This window comes from Protopterus annectens, chromosome 7.part0 (assembly GCF_019279795.1).
Source record: "Protopterus annectens isolate FY-2018-M chromosome 7.part0, PAN1.0, whole genome shotgun sequence".
In the NCBI taxonomy this organism is placed as follows: domain Eukaryota; kingdom Metazoa; phylum Chordata; order Ceratodontiformes; family Protopteridae; genus Protopterus; species Protopterus annectens.
Genome location: NC_056739.1, coordinates 752,151,800 through 752,179,056, shown reverse-complemented (window position 1 = coordinate 752,179,056; position 27,257 = coordinate 752,151,800). Strand labels below are relative to the sequence as shown.

The following is a 27,257-nucleotide window of genomic DNA, read 5'->3' as shown; positions in this document are numbered from 1 at the left end:
ATTTCAGTCCAGGTTGGGTGGCCGAAAGGTGTGGTAAGAATTGTAGCCTGGTAATGTAGGGGTGCTCTCTGGGGCCTTAAACCAGGTCTCTGTCACTGTACAGATGTCAATGTTCTCCATCTTAAGGAAAGCCTCGAGTGTGTGCATTTTGAGGTTTAGACTTCTAGCATTGAGTAGCATTACCCTTAGATTTTGCTTGTTTATGTCTGCTATGGTGGTGTGTTTGACATTTGAGCCTTACCTAAAAAAGGCACTATAGGGGCAGCAAGAGCCTTAGCCAGTATCTGGAATTCCAGCGGTGACAGCTGCAGGCCATCTCTGGCAAATCATCAATGTCATCCCAGGCAGACAGATACTGGATCCCCTTGGAATGACACCAGAATCTTATCCAATTGTTGAAGTAAATAATTTTGTCATTGTACTGCGGTATCATTCTGGGCAATGGCAGGATGCTACTCAGGGCTACTGTCATACCTACCTGAACCACATGGTCAGAGAGCTCCTCCATGTCTCTTTTCATATAGTCCAGGGAGGTATGTCTCAGGTCATTCACTCCGACATGGACAATGATGGAGTCATACTTGTACTTGTTGTGGAGTGACCTGAGCCTGTGTGTTATATGGCAGATTCTGGCACCCGACAAGCAGCTGACAGTGACTTTCTCCTTGTTCTGCCTGGTGAGGGAGATGTCAGTGTGCCTGACTATAGAGTCGCCAGTGACTAGTGTGCTGAGTACATTGTTTTGCCTTATGGGCTAAGGTTGAACAGCACACTGAGTTTGTGGGCTATGTGCCATTTGGGTAGTGTTGGGGGTTGGTGGTTGCTTACATTTCAGCTTTGGAGGTCTCTGTTGTTTGGGCAGATTTTTATTGAGAACCTCCATGAATGTAGGTGTATGTTTTATATTATTATGTGTGGGTTTGGGAGGTGCAGGATTTGATGGACTATATGTTGAGTGCAGTGTGGTGTTAACCTTCTCCTCTTGAATGTCTAGTCCAGTCTTGGATTGAGAGAGCTTGGCTTCCAGTTTGGCTATATAAGTGCATCTCTCACAGATGGTAGTGTTGGATGGTAGGAGGAGAGGGTTGTCAGTGTACATGAGGCAATTGCTACATTGCCCTAAGATGCCCAGATTCATCAGGTGGACAGGAGAAAACACCAGGAGCTGAACCTTGGACATGCCTGGTAAGTGCTTATTAATTTATGTACTGGGAGCTGATTTCCTCTCATTTAGTGAGAAAAGTTGAGCGCTGCACTAATTTGTAGATTATTTAGTGCTTGCAGAGAGAGTTGGACAAGTGCGAAGCACCAGGAACAGTTATGAGTGTTAAAACTAGAAGACTGGCTAGTTTAAGGGTACAGAAACCGTTTTGAGTGCTAAAACTAGAAAATGTGCTAGTTTTAAGGGAACAGAAGCAGTTTTGAGTGCTAAAACTAGAAGACTGGCTTGTTCAAGAGAACAAACAGTTTTGAGTGCTAAATTAGAAAACTGGCTAGTTCTAAGGGAAAATCTGAAGAGCAGACTTTCTGGCATCGGGAATAGTTTAACCACAGTTAAATGCTGCTGAGCAGTGCACAGAACTGCACAAACACAGGTTTTTAAACAGAAAGATGAAAGGAATAGAAATAGCCCAAAACAGCCAATAAACCTACAGATTCTGAGCTGAAACCACTCCCCCAGGTGACAGATAGGCTGTTTCAAAGCTCACCACTCTCACTGATGAACAGAGAAGCTTCCTTCTATCTCAGAAAGGTCTGGGCAACACAGAAACTTACAAAACAGCCCAGAATTCAGCAAAGTCTGAAAACCAGACTCTACTAGCCCTAGAAAGGCGGGAAACAAGTACAGAAATAGGATTTTTTTTTGTTTGTTTTCTTTTCAAATGTTAGAGCAGATACAAGTAAAAAAAACACTTTTAAAGCAGGAAAAGGCTATCACACTTGAGTGTGTAGCCGTTTACAATTAAACAGATGAAAAAATACTTAAAAATGATCAATTAAAGTGCAACAATATAAGAATTCAAAAAACAGTTCAAATAAGTAGCACAGTTAATAAAAAATGGACGGAATAATGCGGTTAGCAAAAATAAGCAATAAAAAGCAAAATAGAGGTACTTAATCCACTCAAAGTCTCCCTTTTCTCTCTCTCTGCCGCTATTGTAGAACATTAGTGCTGGTAACAATTTTGTGTGCTACAATAACTGCTACAAGAAGTCTGGCAGAGTGCTAAACTAATAAGCTAGTAAAAGTTCAGGAGAGGAGAGAACTAGCAGGGGCACCACTCAGAAGCTTACAAACAGTCCTGGATACAGCAAATCTGTATCTGGACTAGACTAGTTACAGGAAAGGCAGGAAAAGTGCAAACGTGAGCTTTTAAACAAGAAAGTTGAAGGAGATGAAACAACTGCCCAAACGGCCAATAAAATTACAATTTCTGGGCCAGAAACCACTCCTCTTATGATAGGCTAAGTAGTGCTTACCACTGTCACTGACAAGCTAAAAGGCTTTCCTCCAACATAAAAAGGCTTGGGGGGCTCAAGCATACAAACAGTCCTGGCTACAGCAAATCTGTATCTGGACTAGACTAGTTATAAATGTCAGTCCCAGGTCTTGATCACAGGAGCCTGTATACCATAGTCAAAGCAATTAACCAATAAGTCATGCTAAACAACCTCACACAGGTGATAAATGATTCCAGGCCCAATCTGGTTTCCAGGAAAAATCAAACCCTCATCATACTTATCAATATCCTTGATAATACAGTCCCTTCAAACACTATCAACTCAATAATTGAGCACCGTCTACTTCCTTCTTCTACATCTTTAAAATCAATCAAGACACCTCCCACTCAGGTGATCCACACTACATTAGTTCTTGACTATTAGAAACATATCTGCTACATGAACTAGAAAATATATACAATACAAAAAGGCAACAAAGCCAAGAAAGTTTTCACTCTTACAATTTCTTCCATAAACAAGAAAATTATATCTAATGAGAACTTAGAATGTAGGACTGTAAAAAATCCTTCATTGACTTCATGGCTAAAACTTCTGATAAAGGACAGAGTCAAAATGTGGACAGACAGGAAAAAGATCATTCTAACCTATCATGATATACCATATACTAACAGTTAAAAGAAAACACCAGAATCAAATTTAATTTAGCAAAAGAGGAATACCACAGAAGCCTACAAACCCTTTTCCTTTGTCAGCCAAAAAGGTTTAGACCACCACAAAAACACATCTCTTCAAAAGTCTTCCCCATAACTTCTTCAGACAATAAGTTTAATGAAGACTTACCAAAAGCCATGAAAGGCAATATCTGCACACCACAAGCCAACTCAAACTATTTAATACCATTCTCACTGTTAATCTTAGCATCCTACTTCATAAAATTTTGTTTTACTCCAAATTCTACTTTAAAGTAACATATAAATCTCAGATGAAGGGACCCCTTGACAAAACTGACACTGAGTACAACAGAATGTGGCACACCATACATCTGAATACACTGAAATAGAAAGCCCCATTGTAAACCAGTTTCCTACATAGTTAACCCTAAGCTTACCTCTGATCATTATTTACAGCTTTAAGCATTCACTGGTTATTCCTTGTCAAAATCACATCTCTGCCCTGTGCTGATGACTATAGGCCGGTGTATGCTTGCTAGCTAAAAATACTTTAAAAATCTAAGTACAAACAAATATTAGATTGTTAACAAATATGATATTATAACAAGTAAGCATCATATATTCTGCTCAAAACTCAATACCCTTACTGCTGTTTAGTCCCTTACAAATTAAATTTACAGTTATGTGGAAAAAGGGTTACTGTGTGGCAGAATTTTCTTTGATTTATGAAGATGGCAAACTACAACTTACTAAGAATGAAGCTAGAAGACTGGGAATTCTCCAGGTAAGTAACATGAGTTACTTAGAATGTTCACAGTATTATGCAATACTTAAAGCTGTAGCCTGAGTGAGGAGAATGGACATAAGATAGTAGGAGCACAAGCAGCACTGTAGTAGATCCTTTACTTTGCAGATCGTCTATTACTTTACTTTGTATTTGTTTAATTTTTGCCAAGCTAATTTTCTTTTTTACATTCCCCTTTTGCAATCTTATATTTTGTATTCTGAAATTTATCATAACCAGGTGCCTTTGCTTGTATTTCTTTTGAAATATCTTTTGAGCTGCATTCTTTGTATCATTTAGCTTGGCTTTCTACTCGGCATAAATATCACACCATTTGAGATCACTTTTTCTTTCTCATGTCCATAACCTTTTATACCTTTTCAAAAAAATATATATTTTTCGTTCTTTATCTTTACTCACTTTGTCTGTTCCTAATCCAGTTGCCCCTTGTTTCTTCATGTAGATGATGCTCTCCCCTTATCTATTGAATTAAGGCTTTTATTTTTATTTATTTATTCTTTTTGTGCAAGTATTTTTCTTTCCTCTAATTTCTGTCTTACTCAGCTACATATCCTCTATTTCGAAATTCTGGGCTTCTTCCAAAATAGTAACATTACATAATTTCTTCCTTATCCTCAACAGTTTCCTTTATCATTTCTATGTCTTTTGCTTGGCTGGTCAGTTTTTATATTTTTTGTGAACTACTTCTTCCTTCTACCAAATGTGGCCACTGTGGTGCAGCGGTTAGCGTTGTCACCTCACAGCAAAACTTTCTCCCGTTCGATTCTCGGCTGGAGTGCCTTCTGTGTGGAGTCTGAAAATCCTCTCCATGGTTGAGTGATTTTAAAGATATGCAAGTAGGTGCGTGCATGAATAGGTGTGCCTACTTTGAAGGTTGGGCATCGGGCTGGCAACTCGGCACCGTAAAAATCCACTGCCAGTCATTAGTGGACCGGAGTTCTGCTGTGGCGACCCCTAACTGGGAAAAGCCGAAATACATTACTTTTACTTCTTCCTTCTACCACAAGGGGGCTATCCTCCCATTGAGCCTAGCCTACCTAACCCTGTTGTAGGAAGGTTTCCATGTCTTAAGGATTCTATACTGCCATTTTTCCATTGGGGGGTGTGGGGGGCAAAGCCCCTTACATACTTTGGTTGTATATTGTTTTCTGCAAAACAGTTCTTCATTGCACTTGTAAGTATCCAGCTCTATAGATTAACCGTTTATAATATGTGAGGGGCATGCTCCTCATACCCCCCCCAATGTAAGGGGCTGTGCCCCCCACACCCCCCCTTTACTATATATTCTAACTCCAGGGTCGCACTACAGTTGGAAAAGGTCATATATCACTGTCGATGAAATGAGTTGTCAGTGAAATGAACATTCAGTGAAATGGTCTTGCTGATTTGCTTGTCAGTGAAATGAGCTGTCGATGAAATGAAGGTAACCCATATATATATATATATATATATATATATATATGTGTGTGTGTGTGTGTGTGTGTGTGTGTGTGTGTGTGTATTAGCTTAATTTCAATGGTGTATGTGATACTGGCTTTTTGAATAACTTTTTTACATGGTACCATTTACCACTAATTCTTTAAAGATTGGTGCATTGTCTCATGGTATAATGCAGATCTTAAGGGGATATTGGTGCAGTCTGTAACATTTGTTTTTAATGGGCTCATTGCAGTTTGTGACAACTGTATTTAAATGTAAGCTTGATTTTTTTTGTCCTTTTTTTTTAAGCAAGATCATTGATGAATGTGGCCCATTCACTTATCCAATTAGCAAATGAAAAACAAAATCAATAAACAACACTTACTTCCTCCCTGTGGATTCACCTGCCAGTAGAGACTATATGTTTACATATATCAGGATTTAAATTTAACAGCATAACATTTAGCGTTTTTTATGAGTTTTGGTGCTAATTCTATATATATATATATATATATATATATATATATATATATATATATATATATATATATATATCTGTGTGTGTGTGTGTGTGTGTGTGTGTGTGTGTGTGTATTAGCTTAATTTCAACGGTGTATGTGATACTGGCTTTTTGAATAATTTGTTTACATGGTACCATTTACCACTAATTCTTTAAAGATTAGTGCATTGTCTCATGGTGTAATACAGATCTTAAGGGGATATTGGTGCAGTCTGTAACATTTGTTTTTAATGGGCTCATTGCAGTTTGTGACAACTGTATTTAAATGTAAGCTTGATTTTTTTTGTCTTTTTTTTTTAAGAAAGATCATTGATCAATGTGGCCCATTCACTTATCCAATTAGCAAATGAAAAACAAAATAAATAAACAACACTTGCTTCCTCCCTGTGGATTCACCTTCCAATAGAGACTATATGTTACATATATCAGGATTTATATATATATATATATATATATATATATATATATATATATATACATATATATACATATATATATATATATATCCACTGCTTGTATTTTTTTCCTGAATCCCTCCAGTCAAAACTAAAACTTGAAACTTCCCCTCTGACCAGACCATTGAAAATCTTTCTGCCTCTTACAAGGATGGTCATCCACTACTTGTATTTTTTTTTTCCTGAATCCCCTCAGTCAAAACTAAACTCATAACTTCCCCTCTGAAAATCGTTCTGCCTCTTACAAGGATGGCAATTCAATACTTGTACTTTTTTTCTGTATGTAACCCTGTAAATTCTTAAGTTAAATAATCAGTGTAGCTTGGACTGAAGCACATCACAAACCCTCCTGCTGCCCTATTTCCCAGTAGCCCCACATCATTAACTACTGGCCCTACCTGCTCCCTTCTTGCTATTTTATTCTGCCTTCCATCTCCATTAACCATACACTGCCTTACACACTTTCCTGGCTATGCATTTAGACTTAATTTAGGTTTTCCTCTTACTCACCCAGTGTAGCTTGTCTGACTGATTGTTTTTTCTCTCTGCCTGGCAATCTTTAAGGTCAGCTCTGCCCGCTCCATTCACCCTTTCTTTGCTTGGGCTCTCTCTGCTCCCTTACCTTACCCACATTTCCACCCATCCCTGCAACAATTACACTTCAACCAACTAAAAGCCAACTTCACCCCACCCACTCTGTACTGTCTTGTCCTCATTATCTTAACCAATCTAATGCTTCTGTCATAACCCCTCCCACCTCTTCTCATACTTTCTTTGCTCTCTTTCCTTCTATTTTCACCACCCTCATCCCTCCCCTCAATCTCTCATCCCTTTGACCTTCCCCCCAACCATACTCCTTCCATCCGCACACTATCCTTACACCACACAATGGTCCTCCCTGTCTTCTCATAGGTTCATAGGTTCATACTAGGCTATCTGCCCTAGGGCATTTATAAGCCTAGCCAGAGTGTGTGTGACTTTCACCACCCCTTAGGATGAGAATACTATACCCATTAGTTTGCTGTGCCTCTGTCCAGCAGTGATACAGAGATGATTCCCGGGGTAAACCTACGATCTCCCATCCACTCTTCAAGATTTCTCTTGAACAGAGTCAGTGAGGGGCTCTGCCTCACATGGACTGGGATTCTGTTCCATAATGTAGGGAGTCTCTGGGTGATGAATCTGTCCCTCCAGCACGTCCTATTTATATCCGTGTTGAGGTTTAAGTCTCTTGCTCTCGTGGCTCTGGTGGATTTGGATTTTTTGAGGTGGAGCATGTCCATTAATTCCGGGTTGGACATGGCCTTGTATATCAGGCACAGATCACCTCTGAGCAGACGGTATGTGACTGAATAGAGCTGGAGTTTCTTCAGTCAGGCATCGTATGACATATGTTTGAGCCCCTTTATCCTTTTGGTGAGGAACTTTGGGGTCTTTCCAACTGCTGCAGGTGTCGGGTAAGGTACATTCGAATGGGGCATTGTACTCAATCATTGGTCTGATAAGTGAAGAGTACAGGGTACAATGACCTCTCCTGATCTGGATGTGAATCCCTTCATGATCAGGTGGGCAATGTAGAAGGTCTTCCTAACCACTTTGGCAATGTGAGTGTCAAAAGAGAGGTTACTGTCAACTTGGGTCCCCAGGTCCCTGATAACTTCTTCCGTGTTTAATGGATTACCACCTATGTGGTAATTAGGGGTTACCTTGTTTTTCCCAAAGGGTATGACTATACATTTTTGGCATTTAGCTTAAGGCCATGGCTCTGGCACCAGTTATCCATTTCTATGAGACCTTTCTGGAGGATGTCTGTGTCTGATGGAGTGTCAATTATGGTGCCCAGTTTGCAGTCATCTGCAAATTTTGTCAGCCACAATCCCCCTATGTTTGCCTGCACTTCAGAAAAATAAATGCCGAACAAGAGGGGCCCAGGACTGAGCCCTGTGGGACACCACTCGTGACCGGCTTAGAGTCTGACATGGCACCAGCAACTCTAACCCTGTGTGTTCTGTCCTTGAGCCAGTTTGCAACCCATCTTGTGACATATGGGTTTACATCTAAGCTGGTGAACTTTTCTATGATGCCCGAGTGGGGTATTGTGTCTAACGCTTTTGCTAGGTCAAGGTAGGCTGTGTGAACTGCCTTACCCTCATCAATGGCCTTAGTGACTGTTTCGAAAGTCGACCAAGTTCAAGAGGCAGGATCTGCCCTTGACAAAGCCAAATTGGGTAGGATCCAGTGTCTGTAGGTCCCCAATGTCTTTATTTATGAGTTCCATTATGATCCTCTCCATAGCTTTGCAGACAAGGCTCGTCAAGCTTATGGGCGGTAATTTCAGGGTCCGTAGAAGCACCGCCTTTGTGGAGTGGGACCACAGTTGCCGTATGCCATTCTTTGGGTATGTATCCTGTAGTAAGGCTAAGATTAAACAGCAGCCTTATGTGTGGGTTTAGTTCCTCATTGAGTTCGTGTAGCACACAGCTGGGGACACCGTCCGTCCCATTGATGCTGTGTTTTTGCTTTAGAGAGAGCAGCTCTTACCTGGGCATCTGAGATGTTTGGGAGGCTAGACTCTGGTGGGATAGATATTTCTCCTTTTGGGGGGAGGAGAAATTTGCACTGAACCTGTCTGCCAGTATGTTGGCAATGTCTGTGGGTTCAGTGATTTTTTATCATTTTGGACTAATTCTGAGCATATCTGGGAGTTTCCACCCAGGTTTCTAACATAGCTAAAGAAGGCTTTATGATTGTCTTTTGTGTCATTAGCGATTTTTCTCTCAAAGTTGGCCTTGTATGATTTTATGAGTGATCGTAGTTTTTGCTAGTATTGATCAGAGATGCCTTCCCATTTAGGGATTTTGCTCTATCATGTAGTAGCTTTCTCCTCTTGTTGTAGAGTTTGTTTATGGCTGGAGTCCACCAGACCAGGCCTGCCTTTGGTGGAAAGGGTCTTGATTTTATTAGGGATTGCTTGATCCATACATTCCTGGATTAACAATAACATTTAGCTTTTTTATGTTTTTTGGTGCTAATTCTATATATATATATATATATATATATATATATATATATATATATATATATATATATATATATATCTGTGTGTGTGTGTGTGTGTGTGTATTAGCTTAATTTCAACGATATTGGTGCAGTCTGTAACATTTGTTTTTAATGGGCTCATTGCAGTTTGTGACAACTGTATAATAGAGACTATATGTTATATCAGGATATATATATATATATATATATATATATATATATATATATATATATATATATATATATATATATATATATATATCCACTGCTTGTTTTTTTTCCTGAATCCCTCCAGTCAAAACTAAAACTTGAAACTTCCGGATGGTCATCCACTACTTGTATTTTTTTTCCTGAAATCCTCAGTCAAAACTAAACTCAGTCTGACTGATTGTTTTTCTCTCTGCCTGGCAATCTTTAAGGTCAGCTCTGCACATTTCCACCCATCCCTGCAACAATTACACTTCAACCAACTAAAACACCACACAATGGTCCTCCCTGTCTTCTCATAGGTTCATAGGTTCATACTAGGCTATCTGCCCTAGGGCATTTATAAGCCTAGCCAGAGTGTGTGTGACTTTCTAGGATGAGAATACTATACCCATTAGTTTGCTGTGCCTCTGTCCAGCAGTGATACAGAGATGATTCCGATCTCCCATCCACTCTTCAAGATTTCTCTTGAACAGAGTCAGTGAGGGGCTCTGCCTCACATGGACTGGGATTCTGTTCCATAGTGTAGGGAGTCTCTGGGTGATGAATCTGTCCCTCCAGCACGTCCTATTTATATCCAAGTCTCTTGCTCTCGTGGCTCTGGTAGATTTGGATTTTTTGAGGTGGAGCATGTCCATTAATTCCGGGTTGGACATGGCCTTGTATATCAGGCACAGATCACCTCTGAGCAGACGGTATGTGACTGAATAGAGCTGGAGTTTCTTCAGTCAGGCATCGTATGACATATGTTTGAGCCCCTTTATCCTTTTGGTGAGGAACTTTTGGGGTCTTTCCAACTGCTGCAGGTGTCGGGTAAGGTACATTCCGAATGGGGCATTGTACTCAATCATTGGTCTGATAAGTGAAGAGTACAGGGGTACAATGACCTCTCCTGATCTGGATGTGAATCCCTTCATGATCAGGTGGGCAATGTAGAAGGTCTTCCTAACCACTTTGGCAATGTGAGTGTCAAAGAGGTTACTGTCAACTTGGGTCCCCAGGTCCCTGATAACTTCTTCCGTGTTTAATGGATTACCACCTATGTGGTATTAGGGGTTACCTTGTTTTTCCCAAAGGGTATGACTATACATTTTTGGCATTTAGCTTAAGGCCATGGCTCTGGCACCAGTTATCCATTTCTATGAGACCTTTCTGGAGGATGTCTGTGTCTGATGGAGTGTCAATTATGGTGCCCAGTTTGCAGTCATGCCACAATCCCCTATGTTTGCCTGCACTTCAGAAAAATAAATGCCGAACAAGAGGGGGCCCAGGACTGAGCCCTGTGGGACACCACTCATGACCGGCTTAGAGTCTGACATGGCACCAGCAACTCTAACCCTGTGTGTTCTGTCCTTGAGCCAGTTTGCAACCCATCTTGTGACATATGGGTTTACATCTAAGCTGGTGAACTTTTCTATGATGCCCGAGTGGGGTATTGTGTCTAACGCTTTTGCTAGGTCAAGGTAGGCTGTGTGAACTGCCTTACCCTCATCAATGGCCTTAGTGACTGTTTGAAAAAGTCGACCAAGTTCAAGAGGCAGGATCTGCCCTTGACAAAGCCAAATTGGGTAGGATCCAGTGTCTGTAGGTCCCCAATGTCTTTATTTATGAGTTCCATTATGATCCTCTCCATAGCTTTGCAGACAAGGCTCGTCAAGCTTATGGGGCGGTAATTTCCAGGGTCCGTAGAAGCACCGCCTTTGTGGAGTGGGACCACAGTTGCCATACGCCATTCTTTGGGTATGTATCCTGTAGTAAGGCTAAGATTAAACAGCAGCCTTATGTGTGGGTTTAGTTCCTCATTGAGTTTGTGTAGCACACAGCTGGGGACACCGTCCAGTCCCATTGATGCTGTGTTTTTTGCTTTAGAGAGAGCAGCTCTCACCTGGGCATCTGAGATGTTTGGGAGGCTAGACTCTGGTGGGATAGATATTTCTCCTTTTGGGGGAGAAATTTGCACTGAACCTGTCTGCCAGTATGTTGGCAATGTCTGTGGGTTCAGTGATTTTTTTATCATTTTGGACTAATTCTGAGCATATCTGGGAGTTTCCACCCAGGTTTCTAACATAGCTAAAGAAGGCTTTATGATTGTCTTTTGTGTCATTAGCGATTTTTCTCTCAAAGTTGGCCTTGGATGATTTTATGAGTGATCGTAGTTTTTGCTAGTATTGATCAGAGATGCCTTCCCATTTAGGGATTTTGCTCTGTCATGTAGTAGCTTTCTCCTCTTGTTGTAGAGTTTGTTTATGGCTGGAGTCCACCAGACCGGTGCCTGCCTTTGGTGGAAAGGGTCTTGATTTTATTAGGGATTGCTTGATCCATACATTCCTGGAGGTGCTCGTAGAAGGCATTTGTAAGGGTTTCAGCAGCATGGGTTGTGGTTTCCACTGGCTCGGGGGCCTTGAAGGATACCACTCCAGTCTTAAGAAGTGTGAAGTTTGCTTTTGAGAAGTTCTTCACTGTGGTCTTTTTTGCTGGGGGTGGGGGCAGGATGTGGATCTCCAGTGAGATTAATTTATGGTCTGATCTCACCAATGAGGGATATACTTCCAGTGTGGAGCATTTTGTCCCCATGTTTGTGATGATCAGTTGTAGTATATTTTCTCCTCTTGTGGGAATGGTGACTAGTTGTTCCATAGCATTTGAGTTTATGAACTCAAGGAACCTTTGGGCTAGGGTGTTGGGGCTTGAGTAATGTTCCCAGTCTATGTTTGGGTAGTTGAAGTCACCCAATATGATGGTGTTTGGAGAGACATTCACACTCTCCAGTGTCTTCAGGAAGGCTGTGTGGGTTTCCTGAGTTTGAGAAGGTGGTCTGTAGCATGTTACAAACTGAAGGGCAGTTTTACCTATGGTTAATTGCACCTGGATGGTCTCCGATGCTTCGTGCGTTGCCACTAACCTGGAGGTGTGGGTATCCTTTATGAATATGGATACTCCCCCTCCTTTTGTGGTTCGGTCTGGATTTTGGGGCCGGAACGCATGATATGAGGTATAACCTGATAGTGCTGGGGTGCTCTCAGGAGCCTTGAACCAGGTTTCAGTCACAGCACAGACATCGATGTTCTCCATACTGAGGAGGGCTTCGAGGGCGTGCATCTTGAGGTTTAGACTTCTGGCATTGAGCAGTATTACCCTTAGTTTTTCTCCATTTTTGTTTTCTAGGGCGGTAGGTTTATCATTTGAGCCTTGCCTAAAAAAGGCACTATGGGGGTGGCAAGAGCCTTTCCTTTCTTCTACTCATATACCACCTTACCTCATATCACACTGAACTAATTCTACAGCCACACAGTGCAACCTCCTCTTACCCCTCTCCCATATCACCCTCACTCCTCAATTGTACTAACTTCATCCTTCCCAAAATCAAATTTGCTCCCTTTACCCCAACACTCCACAGTCAAACATAAATTTCACTCTCTCTACCCCTCCAAAAGCATTTCTGCTCTACCCTTGCAACACCCTGCAACTCTCAGCTGATGTTCACCCTAATCCTGGACCTAACTGTAACCCATCTTCTCCCACATGTGCCCTACAACCTCCACCAGAGCCATCAAACCATACCACTAAAGATCTTTTCATATATTCTATCAACATTCACAGCATTCTTAACAAGGTAAGCAAATTTCAAATATGGATAGCCCAATACTCCCTCAACATACTTACTCTCTCTGAAAACTGACTCAAACCACATTATACTAACAATGAATTCCTCCCCCCTGGATACAATATTCTACACCTTGATAAAACTCACAAAAAGGAGGAAGCATTGCCCTAATTTACTCAAACCATTTAATCCTGCCCCCCTCTACCCATCCCTTCCCCCTCACTTCATCCTGCCAAACTCCTTATCAACAATTGTAAGCTTAATAGCCATAAAATGTTTACTGTAGTTACCATATACATACCCCCAGGTGATAATATACCCTTAATGGAACAGATCTTCTACTGGATGTCTGACAACATACAGAAAGAAACTGTAGCACTAGGCAATGTCAACATCAATTGGCTAGCCATCACCACTAACTCCCCAACTACCATCATAAACCTACACAGATACACTCAAATTATTTATTCTCCCACCTATCACCATAAACCCACTAACTCCAGTTCTGTCCTAGGCTGGATTCTTGTTTCTGATCCAAACCTCTACCACCTTGCTAAACCAATCCTAGACTCCATTAGTGACCACTCACCAATACTTGTCCAAAGATACTCCCCCACCTTTCTAGCCCACACAAATTTAAAGAATGTCATAGCTTAAAAAACTTCAACCCTGACATATTTAACAATTCCCTCTCTTCTATTGACTAGTCCTTCTTATTTCTCCTACCCCTAGACAAAGCTGTTCTAAAATTGAACTCAAATTTTCTAAGCACACTTAACTCTCTTGCACCTCCCAGAACTATTAGAGTCAAATCTCAATGCTCCCCTTGGCTCACTAACTCTACTCTCCCTGTTATGCATAACAGAGACTGCCTGGAAACTCTGGACTAAGACCAAATCCCCCACCCACTACCATAAGTATAGGGAACTCCACAACATGTCCTAAAAAGTTATAAACACAGTCAAAAATCTTCTATAATACTCCCAAAATTTCACATCTCAGAAACCCCAAAAAGTTCTGGAACACCATCAATCACATCCTCCACCCAGGGAATTCCTCAACTCCTAACCCCTGCCCAAACAGTTCACCTGAAGAAACAGCATCAATCTTCAACTCTTGCTTCATAGATACCATCTGCAAACTTGCACAGACTTCTTACCCAACCAACCCCTCACTTACTACTAACCCTCACCTCAAAATAACCCCGTCTCACTCAAACCAGTTTCTACAAGCTACATTAAAGAAACGTCCATGCAATCTAAAACCTTGCTCGCTGTCCATTGATAACCTGCCTTCTGTTTGCCTTAAGGCTGCTGCTAACTCCATAGCATATCCTGTTTCCATCCTCATAAACTGCTCTATAAGAGAATCCACAGTCCCTACTCTCTGGAAACAATTCTATACCATTCCCAACCATAAAGGAGAAAACTCTGCAGAGCTCTTGAATTTTAGACCTATTGCTATTCTCTCTCCAGTCTCTAAAATTCTAGAGAAATTTATCCATAAACAAATCTTGGACCACCTCATACAGGAATGTCTGCTCACCCCAACCCAACACTGCTTCCACCCACACCACAGTACCACAACAGCCCTTATTTCCTTTACTCATTCCATCTCTCTAGCCAGAGACAATAAATTAGTGTTATGTCTCTTTCTTGACCTCTCCAAAGCCTTTGACACTGTCTCCCATCCCATCCCCCTTTCCTAAATTTCCCACTTTAATCTTTCCTCAGCCACTATCTCTTGGTTTAACATCTCCAACAGACAGCAATCTGTTAAATGCTCTCTGCTCTCTCCCCTTTCCTCCCCATCATAACAGGTGCTCAAATCTAGGTCCCCTTCTTTTCAACATCTTCACAAACCAACTTCACACATCCTGCCCACAGTCATCCCTCATACAGTACGCTGACAACTCTACCATCGTCTCTGTTGCTGACAACCCTTCTGACCTGCTCTCTCTAGCACAAACATTTTTCAACCTTACTGGAAAATGGCTCATTAGCAACCAACTTATTATACTTAACCCTAAAAAGACAAAACTTCTACTCTTCTTACCTCAAATCCCCTTTTACCATTTCTTCCCTTAAAAACTCATTACAGCCGAATGCGCCTCCAGTCCTTTTGCAGTTACCTCCTACTGTGCCTCAAGGCGTCAGATATTGCTTGTTCATATTTGCATTAATAATACCAAAACCATGCTACATACAAGGTGTCAGAATATTTTATTTTGAAGCATACATGATCGCACACACAATTGTATTGATATCTGACCTCTGTCAATGAGTATTTATATAACTATAAGGTGATAACTTCATTTTTTTAAGATTCAGGCAACACCCACTGGAAGTTAAAGGTACATACTCAAAAGAGCTGTACTGGAAGGAATGAGTTAGCAACACTACTATCATGGCAAATACCAACACCAAGCTCCTTGGGGTGATCATAGATGACCAACTTAAACTCAACCTCCATGTGTTACACTGCATAAAAAAAAAAACACCAAAAGCTAGGTCTACTGTATAGAAACAAAATGTTCCTTACAACAGACTCCAAAATCTCACTTGCCCATGCATACCTCCTCCCCAACCTCTTCTACAGCTTACAAACCTTACCTAACTTACAATCCTCACTTCTCTCCAAACTTGAAACTAACTACAACAAGGTCGCTAGATTTGCTGCCAATCAGCCTTCAAAATCTCACCACTGTCATGCTCTTAGAACTCTCAAATGGCTTAACTTCCACCACCAACTTTTGCTTTCTCAACTTCTCATCATCCACTCTATCCTGCACAAGCCTTTCTCCTGCCCTGACATATCCTCACTAGTTTCCCTCTAAACCCTCCCAGAACCCTTAGGCGCTCTGATCAATGTCTCTCACAAATTCACAAAATCCTTTGGCCTTAATCTCTACAGCTACTATCTCGCTCCCTTGCATGGAACAAACTTCCCTTGACACTTAGAGATATTATCCAGGTCAATCATTTTAAGAAAGCTCTCAAAAACTACCTAAGCAGCACCTGGATCTGGCACTGTATTCACCCCACCCTAATTTTTACCTCTACTGTACTCCCCTCCTACCTTTTCTCCACCATTACTATAGAAAGTTACCTCTTCATACATAGCAGTCTATGTCTACTCTCCTCGTTCCTTCACTTCTTAAATCTAGTAACCTGCTGCCTTTTATTTCTACTGCATTATGTCTTCTTTTATAGAAGCACATTGCCTGCAATGATATTGACAAACTGCATCTTGTATGAACTACATACCACACTGATAATCTAAATATGACTGCTTTTTACTACTCTTGTATGTATCTTTTGAATGTTGTTTCTCTTACTTGTACTGAAATAGTAGTTAGAAAAATTATTTTTACTTGTGTAAATTAACTTATTTTGTACTGTGGAGCTTTTCTCTCCAGGCATCCGCTGAAAAAGGGCAATAGCTTAGTTGGACTATCCCAGTCAACAAATGTCAAATAAAATAAAATAAAATCAATAAATATTACTTGCCTAAAGTCAGTTATAAAACTTGTATAAAGTTTCTTTTATTTTTACAAATAATTGTACAGCTGCCTGCTGCTATTTTATTTTATGTATAAATAGTGCTATTGTTTTTATAATTGTTCCTTGTTTCAGTGTTTGTGTGTATCCTTTATTTCGCATTTTATGTTTGTCATTGTGTTGATGGCAGTGCTAACAGGGTTTGATGGACTTTGCAGTAATGCATGCCTATTGTCAGTGTGTTACGTCACAGTATACATTAGTATGGGTGCACAGGCACTCCCAAATGTGGGATTTTATAGAAAAAAAGTATTAGTCTGTTTGATGAAGAAGGTTCTTAATGTTGGGTCAGCTGATACGATGATTCCTGTGGTCTTTTCCATTTGTACCATTAATCTTTTACTTCTCTTCCAGCTGTGTACTCCATTATCAAGCCTTTACATCCTGGTTTTGCACTGTATTTAGCTTGCCAGGTGTTTGAAAATTATTTTGTCTTACCCTGTGTCTGTTCTTGTCATTTCTACAAAGTTTTTTAATGATCTGCACTTTTTACCAAGCAATTTCCTCTCCTGTGCCCACCATAGCCATTATTTCTTCCTATTTGGTGATGGCCAGGTCAATTCTTTCCCCAGAGATAGTGAAAGTTGTATTATTTATTTGTTCTCCACCTGGGGTCAGAACCTGATCAGCCTACTTACCCTTATTTACCCTGGAGGTGCAAGTCGGGTGTTAGCGAATGGGTTAGTCTGCCAGTCATGTGGACTGTCCTCCTTACCTGACCCTTTATAGGTAGATTTAACTTCTGCATCCAGTGGATGCATACATGCAGCCACACATGCTAACCTCCAAGCAATGCAGTGCATCACAGAGAAACACAGAACCACTATGGCCAATACAGTTATAGTCATACACTTACACATACAAACCTCTAGGCCTCAGTTAAACAGCAAGCTGGACTGACATCCTTCTCCTCCCAGGATGGGTGAGCTGGCTTGGCCACTCAGTACCATACTCCCCCTTCTCTTACCTCCAGTGCCCATGCTGCTAATTGCAGATGGGTTGTCTGGGCCATTGTCAGGGCTTTATTTTCTCTGTACTATGCAGCCAGACCACCCATTCTTCATTTTTTTGTGTATGATCCTTGTTGCATATCTTTGAGTCACTGAGCAAAATGGTATGTGCTTTAGCCCTATTACTCAATAACATTGAAAAGGACTATCTCCTGTACCGACCTGTGGGGTACTTAAAAGGTAACCGCCCTTCATGTGAATGAACTCTACTTAGTATCTGTATCCTGTTTTCTAGGCTTCTTCTGTGAGGAACTAAACCCCCAGCTGCATGAATGGGTAAGTGTTTAATCACAAATGCTTGAAAGCATAAATACAGAGTTATGTTTTCAAGGGTTGACATAATGGTTAAGGTGTTTACTGCACAGACTCTAGGTATTGGGGTTGATTCTCATTTTTGAAAGAAAATTGGCTAGGCTTAAGATAGCCTGCAAAGGCAGCTAGGCTAGTACTTACCTATGAACCTATACAAGTGAACAAAAAATGTACAACAAAAGCATAATATTTGTGCAGGGATGCAAGCTCCTTGTTCATAGGTTCATAGGTTCATAGGTTGGTACTAGGCTATCGGCTAGCCTAGCCATAACAATTCCCTGACTATTTCTTCCCACACTATTTACTTCCCGGGACCCCTGTCTAGCAGGGCAATTGACATGATCCCTGGAGTGAATTTCCTTTCTCCCATCCAGTCACCAAGGTTCCTTTTGTAGAGGGCCAAAGAGGTGCTCTGCTTGACATGTATGGGCTGTCTATTCCAGAGTCTGGGGAGTCTCTGGATCAGGAACCTATCCCTCCAGCATGTTTTATTTATTGTGCTGACAAGGTTTAGATCTGAGGGATTGGGATTTCTTTAAGTGTAGCATGTCCAACAGCTCTGCGTTTGACATGGCTTTGTATGTTAAGCAGAGATCGCCTCTGAATAGACGATATGCAAGTTTTTTAAGGCGATCAGCGTAGAGCATCTGCTTTAGGCCTGTGATTCTTTTAGTGAGGCATTTCTGCAGCATTTCCAGTTGTTGCAGATGTCTTGAGAGGTGCATACCAAATGGGGCGTTGTATTCTATAATGGGTCTAATGAGGGATGAGTACAGTGGGACAATGACCTTCTTTTTTCTGGATGAAAAGCCCTTAGTTATGAGGTGTGCCACATAGAAGGATTTCCTGACTGTTGTGGTGATGTGGTTATCGAAGGTGAGACCACTGTCCACCTGTGTTCCTAAGTCTCTTATAACACTTTCAGTGTTTAGTGTACCGCCACCTATGTGGTAATTCAAGGGTACATGTTTTTTCCCAAAGGTTCAGGAGACAAGATCGGCCCTCCATGAACCCAAACTGGGTGGGGTCCAGGTTTGAAGGTTGCCAATGTCTGTTTATAAGTTCCATGATAATATATTCCATGGCCTTGCAGATCAGGCTCGTCAGACTGATGGGGCGGTAGTTCCCGGGATCCAAGGTGGATCCCCCCTTGTGTAGTGGGATAACTGTAGCTGTGCTGCACTCAGTGGGCACAAAGCCTGAGGTGAGGCTATTATTAAACATGGCACTTAGGTGAGGTGCCAGTTCATTTTGTAGTTCATGCAATACACAGCCCAGGATGTCATCCGGTCACATGGATGCTGTATTCTTAGCTTTGAAGAGTGTATTTTTACCTGTGTGGCCATTATTACTGGAATTTGGCAATCTTTTGGTATTGAGATGGGCCCTTTAGGGGCTGAGAGGGGGGTGAAGTTAGCACTGAATCAATCTGCCAGGATACTGGCAATATCTTGGGATCAGTATATTTAATGCCATTCTGCTGTAGCTCAGAGCAGATCTGAGCATTGCCATTTAGATTCTTGACATAGTTATAGAATGCCTTGTGATTGTCTTTGGAATCTTTGGCAATTTTATTTTCATAACTATTTATTTATTTTTATTTTACATTTGTTAACCGGGAGAGTCCGACTGGATACATGTCCATTTTCACGGAGGCCCAGGGAGAAAAGCTCCAGGTACATAACAGACATATGAACATTGTTAATGCAAAAAAAGGAAGATAGTTGAGTTCTAAATACAATATAAAGATACATCACATCTTGGGAAAAAGAATAACAGCAGCATATAAAAAAAAACATAGGTCAGTTAAAAAGGTGAGGCGCCTTGTTAAAAAGCAGTTAAGGATAGTGAGGTAAGAGAAGGGTTAATGATAGTGGTTAATCAGGTTTGGAACAGGGACATTGCCAGAGAGTATTGAGATGGGGTTTAAGCTTTTTTTTGAATTGTAGGAGTGAAGGTTCTGAGGTGAGCATGGTTGGTAGGGAGTTCCACATTTTACCTACAAAGTTTGAGAATAGAGAATCCCCAGCAGAATTATTGGCTTTGGTAGTTTGAGCTAAGATCTTATTGGAGGAGCGTAATGATTGCAGGTTAATATAGGGGTGAATGATGTTTTTCAGAGCTGGTGTTTTCTCTGGATGATACAGTATCTGGTGAGCCGTTTTGAGTTGGTTGAGATGGAGTTGGCGGGATAACTCTAACCACCCTAGTTGCTTCAAGTTAGTGCAGTGGTGCGTTCTAAAGGTGGAATTTGTGGCAAATCTAGCTATGTGATTGTAACAAGAAGCAAGTTTGTTAAGGGTTGTCTTCTTTAGGTTTGTAAAAAGGGGGGAGGCATAGAAAAGAGTTGATAGTAGGTGTGTGCTGGCAATTGTAATTTTAGCGTGAGGAGTGAGAAAGTGTTTTACTTTATAGAGAGAGCCAAGCTTTTTATTGACGGTTTTGATGGTTAGATTGAAATGGGTGTCAAATTTAAGGGAGTTATCAATGGTAACACCTAATAGCTTTGTGTGAGCTTCTGGTGATATAGTGATTCCATTGGAGGATGTAATAGAGAAGGTGGGGGGAAGAGTCTTGTTGGTGGGTGAGAAAGTAAGTAGTTTTGTTTTGTTGGGGTTGAGAACTAGTTGACGACTTGAGAACCATTTTTCTATAAGGTTGAAGGTGTCTTGGGTTGAAGCAGTGAGGTCTGCCAGGTTGGAGGCAGTGCTGATGATAGTCGAATCATCTGCATATTGAATGCATGTGGCATGGGGGGTGATTGTGGGCAGGTCATTAACAAAGATGGAGAAGAGGGCCAAGAATAGATCCTTGTGGAACTCCAAGTGTAACAGGTAGGCATGTGGATAATTTGTCCTGCCATAGGACAGCCTGTTACCTATTGGACAGGTAGGATTGGAACCATTTCAGCGTGGAATTGCTGAGTGATAGTTTTTTTAATGTATGGAGTAGTTGAATGTGGTTCACCATATCAAAGGCCTTGGAGAGGTCTAAGAAAAGAGCAGATGATAGTTTATTATTGTTTCTGAAGTTATTGATGGTATTAGAAAAGGATAGTAGGGCTGATGTGGTACTGTGATTTGGCCTGAAGCCATGTTGGGAGTTGGCTTGAATTTTATTTTTGGTGAGGTGTTCCATCAGTTGTTTGTGGACACACTTTTCCATAATTTTGGCCAGGGGTGAGAGTATAGCTATAGGTCTGTAGTTGGTTAGCTCTAGTGAGCTACCACCATTATGGAGAGGAATAATGTGGGACATTTTCCATATGGGGGGGATGAAGTCTTCTGACAAGGTACAGTTTATGATTATGGAGACGGGATAGGAAATGGCCTCAGCTGCTTTTTGCAGAAACTCAGCTGGGAGTAGGTCAGCTGCTAGCTTAGTGGGTTTTAGTTTTTTAAGAAGAGATGTTATCGAGGATATGGGTACTGGATCGAAGGTAAATAGATGATCTGATGTAGTTGTAGTATTCTGCTGGCATGGGTAGTGGAGTGGGCTGGCTGTTTGTTTGAATTGTGTGGCCAGGGATTGTATAGTTTCTGTGAAGAAACTATTGAATGTGTTAGCAATGTTTACAGGGCACTGTTGTTTGCAAGTTGTTGGAGTGGGGGTAGTTGCCTGGCCTGGGTGCAGGAGCTTGTTTAAGCCTGCCCAGAATTTTTGTGGATTATTAAGGTGTTTGTGTTGGAGGTGGAGGAAGAAGTTTTTTTATCATTTAAGATCATTCTTTTAGTTTCATTTCTAAGTTGCCGGAAGGTTTGGTGGGAGTGTGGGTCTTTAGAGGTATGCCATGTGACCCACATCTTGTTTCTAAATAGGATTTTGGATTTTGTTTCCTTAGAGAGCCATAGTGCGGTTTTGGTTTTAGTTCTAATTGACTGTATTGGAGCATGGGAATCTAGAATCTTGAGGAAGGTGGTGTTGAAGTAGATAACTGCCTCTTCAAGAGGAAGAGTCTTCAGTATTGTCCAGTTGTGGGCTTTAAGTTCAGTTTGAAAAATGGAGGCGTTGAATTTATTATTGTTCCTGATTTTTTTATGGTTGTAAGAAGGGGGTGATTTTTTTTGAATTTGATAACATAGGTGAGTAAGTGATCACTCATGTCCTCTGGGTGAGTACCTGCTGAGTACTGGTCAGGATCTTTATTAGTAAGGATCCAGTCCAGGATGCTGTCTTTGTTTTGGGGTTTACCTAGTCTGGTAGGAGTGGATATGAGCTGAGAAAAGCCATGTAGATTTATGCTGCTATATGGGGAGCTAGATGAGAAGGAATTCCAATCGATGTTGAAGTCACCTAACACTATGGATTCCTGGGGGTGAGTTTGAGTTAACCAGTGGTGAAAGTCCTCTAAGGTTTTGTTATTATTGTTGCCTGGGGGGATGTAAATACATGCTATATTTATGCTTTGATGTTTGTTTGGTTGAAGTTTTACAAGTAGAATTTCAGCATTGTTTGTTAGGAGGGGTTGTGGAGAGGCAAGGGAGATTTGTAATGTATTTTTGTAGAGTATGGTTACACCGCCACCTTTACAAGTTATTCGGTCTGCTCTTAGTATATCATACCCCAGTGGGATTATCTGTGTGTCTTTCGTACTTGGTTTAAGCCAGGTTTCTGTGAGACATAGTAGGTCTGGGGAACAAGTAGCTAAAAGGGCATGTAGGTTGTGAATCTTATTGTTTACACTTCTGATGTTTAGATGACAGGTCAGAAGAGAGTTAAAGGGTCTAGAGTTTAGATTGAGAAGTGGAGGGGAGGTTAGGGTGGAATTAGAATTGAGTGGAGGGGAAGGGCCAGGGTTGGGGTGGATATCACCATCTGTGGATAGTCTGTGATTCAGAGTGGTAATGAATTTGAGGGCTTTGAGTAGTAGTTTGTAGTAATGTTTATCATTTGGCCTAATATTGGTAGGTTTGATAATTACATAGCATTTGAGTTCTAACAAGGAGGGTGAGTAGGGAGTTGAGTCATGGCCTCTGTTGTTAATTATGGGGGAGGGGTTGGTTTGGTAGCCTGGGTGGTGGAAGCCTATGTAAGACCAGGTTTCATATAGGGTAGCTGGGTAAGGGACAAGTAGGAGGGGAAAAAGAGTTAGTATGATAAGCTTCCTGGGTGGTGTCATATTCCGTTTGATCTTAGAGGGCGGTAGTGAGGTACAGGAAGTTAGTGGACAGTAGGGGGAGTGGTTTGAGGTTATAAAAGTACGAGTACTAGGGGCGGGTGGGAATAGGGGGCAGGGTGGGGAGCTTGGAGGATTTTATGAGGGATCTCAGCTTCTTACTGAGGCTGGCAAGGCAGTTTTTTGCATCCTGGGATTTTCCTCTTTTCTGCAACAGTTTCTTCCTTTTGTTGTAAAGTTTGTTTATGGCAGGGGACCATCAGATTGGCTTCCTTTTTTGGAGGAGAGCATCTTGGTTCTATCTGGGATGGCACGATTCATGCATGAGTGGATTTGCTCATATAGTGCCTTAATGTAAGATTCAGCAGTCGAACTTTCAGTTCCCGCCTGCATGGGTGTCATGAAGTTTGTCACTTCTGACTTGAGTAGCTTGAAGCTGGCTTTGAAGAAGTTTTTTTATGGAGGTTTCCTTACTGGGGGCTGAGGGTGGGATGTGGATGTTAAGGGTGATTAGCTTATGGTCAGACCTGACCAATGAGGGGGTGACCATAGGTGTGGAGCATCGATTTCCCATGTTGGTAATGACTAGGACTTTTGTACCCTCAAAGTGTGGATCTTTGCACCATCCTCCCCCATATAGTTAAATATACTGTCTCCATCATAAAGCAACAGTGTAGAAAGAGGAAGCACTCTAGAAGATTATACACAATAGCAACACAAACTGTGATATCACACTCACATTAGGAATGCTAGGAAATGTGGACAATGAAAAATAGGCTCAGAGACTCTGGAACAGGGAAGTAACACACAACCAACTAATCAATGATCATTCATATGGTAACACTTTTCTTGTTAGTGTTTGACCTACTGTGCACTGGTAGGCCGTACTAATGTAACAATCCACTGTGTTCTGCTCTTTCTGTTGTTTTGTGAAACCTTGCAGCACATTTGTTGGATAGGTGATGTCCATAACAAAAATAATTTTTAATTTTAGTGTGCCCCACCAACATGAAAGAGACAAGTAATCTCAGCTGTGTTCAACACAAACAAGCAATGTTTAGACAATAAAGTATATGTAACAAGTTTTCAAGTGTCACTTCTCTTGATATTTACTACTGGCAGTATGTCAGTGAGTGAGTCACCTCATTGCAGCTACAAACACTGTCTGCAAGACTCAGTGATTTATATGTTTTTAACTGTGTAATTGAATGTTAGGCTAGAAGGCTGTGTGTGTGTTTGTCTCCTGATTATTTTATTTTATCGCTGTCAATGTAGACATGCTTTATAAACAGTATATGAGTGACATGGTGTGTGCGCATTAAAGCCAATGTCCAGTAAATGTGATGTCTGTGTGTTTTATTGTTAGTGTTTAAGTGACTGTATTTTAGTCATGTCTTACAACTACTTCATAGACAACATTAATTTCGTTGAAGCAAAGGTCTGTAGTCTGACTGCTTATATTTCCTTTTCTGAAGTTCAAAAACATTAATAAGGGAAAGAAGACCAACATTATTGACTCCATGCTTAGGATGTTGGAACAATATTCAAGCAACTTGGAGGACCTGATCCGAGAGCGTACAGAGGAGCTGGAGATTGAGAAGCAGAAAACTGACAAGCTACTGACCCAGATGCTTCCCCCGTAAGTAGATTTATGGCACACAGAACTGGTACCTGAGTGAGGACTTTACTTCTTCTGGGTGAATCTGCTTTGGAATTAAAACAGCAGTCAGGAGTACTAGGAAATATTTTAGTGTTACTAGGAGAAAGACACTGCCTCCCTTTCTAGGCAAGGATGACTTCACATTCCTGTTATTTATACTGCCAGTAACATGGATTAAAAGCTGAGCTGAGGCTAGAAAGATGCAGAACAATTTAATTCCATCTTGTATATGATTTCAAAGAGTGTTCATACAGACTGGGGACTTTTGCAACAAATTACTTTTGAGCTTTGATTGTAAATCATTAGAACATTTGCAATGGCCGCATTGTCTGCAAGTATACAATATGTATGTAAAAACATATGGATTACAAGGCAAGCATGTTGTGAGGCCATTTGCATTTTGCCAGTACACACTCTCATGATTTACCTTCTGCTTCTAACAGGGCAAAGTTGCTCAGGACAGGGATGAATTTGTGGATGGTCATCCAATCATCAGTGTTCAGCTTGCTGGAGGTGACTGTGTCCCTTCGTTTAGCAAGTTAAGGCAATTTATTTCAGAGTGGGTGGTAAACATTGAAAAATTCTTAGTTCTAGTATTTGTGGAGTCATTTGTCTTATTGGGGTATAGGAGATCAATGAAGGCTGGGATCTTAATGGCACAGAATGCAAGACAGATCTTCTCATAAGAGTCTATAAGAGACTGAGTATAGAGATGGGACTTCAAGCCTGTCATAGTGGAGCAGTACTGTTTTTAGTTAGGAGCCTCTGGGATATTTCTAGCTGTGTTATGTTTGCATATGTACATACCATAGGGGGTTACTGTACTCTATAATTGATCTAATTAGAGAAGAGTACAGAGAGCTGATAACTTCTTTTGAACAAAATGACATACCTTTAGATGTTGGTTGTATTAAATAAAAGGACTTCCTAAATGTTGATGTTACGTGGTGGGTAAAGGACAAGGAATTGCTGACTAAGTTTCCAAAATCCCTTACTACAGTATCAGTTTTGAGTAGAGCACCACCTATACTGTAAGATGAGGATAAGTGTTTTTTTTTAACAGATGCGACAGTACTGGCATTTTTTTTCATTAGCCCACTTTCTCTACATCAGTGATTTGTAGGGAATTGTTTTTGGGGTCTATAGCGCAACGTTGAAGATGCATTGCTTCAAATGCGTCTTCATCGAACCCATAAAAACGAAAACTGAAAACAGTGAAACCCCATATGAGCAATTTCTTTCCCTGGGAAAGAAATCACTTGTCCAAAAAATATATATATATCACTACACACAAAACAAAGTGGGGGGGCTTTGCCCCCACACCCCACACCTCCACACCCCCCAACTAAATATACCAACTCCAAGATCGCACTACAGTTTACAAAACATAAAACTACCAGAGGCGGACAAGTGATTTCTTTCCCAGGGAAAGAAATCGCTCATATGCCCCTTCGCTGTTTTCAGTTTTCGTTATTTTAAATTTGGTAAAGACGCATTATAAAATTATGCGTCTTCGACGATCTAGTAGGAACCTTTATTTTTGCTGTAGTGATACTGTATTGAGGGTTATCAGACAATAACATCCGTCTTTCAAACTACTGTAAGTTAGCCATAGGTCTAGGTTGGTGGCTTGGAGGTTGGAGAAGTACATGCAAAAAGGAGGAGTCCTGGTACATTGTTAGTTACATTCTTACTTTCTGAGTATGCACCTGACACCTTAATTATGCAGGTTCTGTCATCCAGCCAGTTTGTTATCCACCTTACTATATATGGGTCTATGTATTATGTTTCTTAGTACAATAGTAGTAGTAGTATGGGGAATGGCATTAAATGCATTGGCTAGATCCAAATGACCACTATCAACTGCCTCTGTGACTTTCTTGAAAAGTTTAGTAAATTATGTAACTATGACCAAAGTCTGACAGAACCAAACTGCTGTGAGTGTTTTAGATGTAGTTTATGAATTCAGAGATGCTGTGTTGCATGGCTTTGTAAATTAGTCTACTTAAGATGATAGGGTCTATGATATTGTTGTTGGCTAACCCACCATCTACATGCTCACTATAGAAGTTGTGTGATCTGTATGTGTACAAGAGTCGGTTTCCTGTGAAACTTCTGTAAACACCAGAATGCAAGATGTACAGACTGTATGCAAAGAAGTATTAGCATTACCAGACAAACTCAGAATGTGTGATGACAAGTATTAGATTGATTGCCTATAAAACAAAAATGAACCAAAAATGGAACCAGGATACACAGCCACCTGTCTCAACGATCTTACTGCTCATTTATATAAATGCATTGAGATGGTATCCCTAGAAGGACCAAGTACAGAGGAAAAATTCAGTCACAAACCTTCCTGGAGATCAGTCGATATAAACAAACTTTACAACAGAAGGAAGAATTTGCTTAGACTA

The 27,257-nt window shown here is 40.9% G+C and overlaps 1 protein-coding gene across 1 annotated transcript in view; it reads left to right on the top strand.

The window, feature by feature from the left end:
• GUCY2D (guanylate cyclase 2D, retinal) overlaps positions 1-27,257 on the top strand; it is a 1,710,150-nt gene that overhangs the window by 1,262,167 nt on the left and 420,726 nt on the right. Inside the window, exon 12 of the mRNA XM_044076324.1 lies at positions 24,656-24,819. Within this exon, the coding sequence (XP_043932259.1) occupies positions 24,656-24,819 (164 nt within the window). The remainder of the gene's footprint in view (positions 1-24,655; positions 24,820-27,257) is intronic.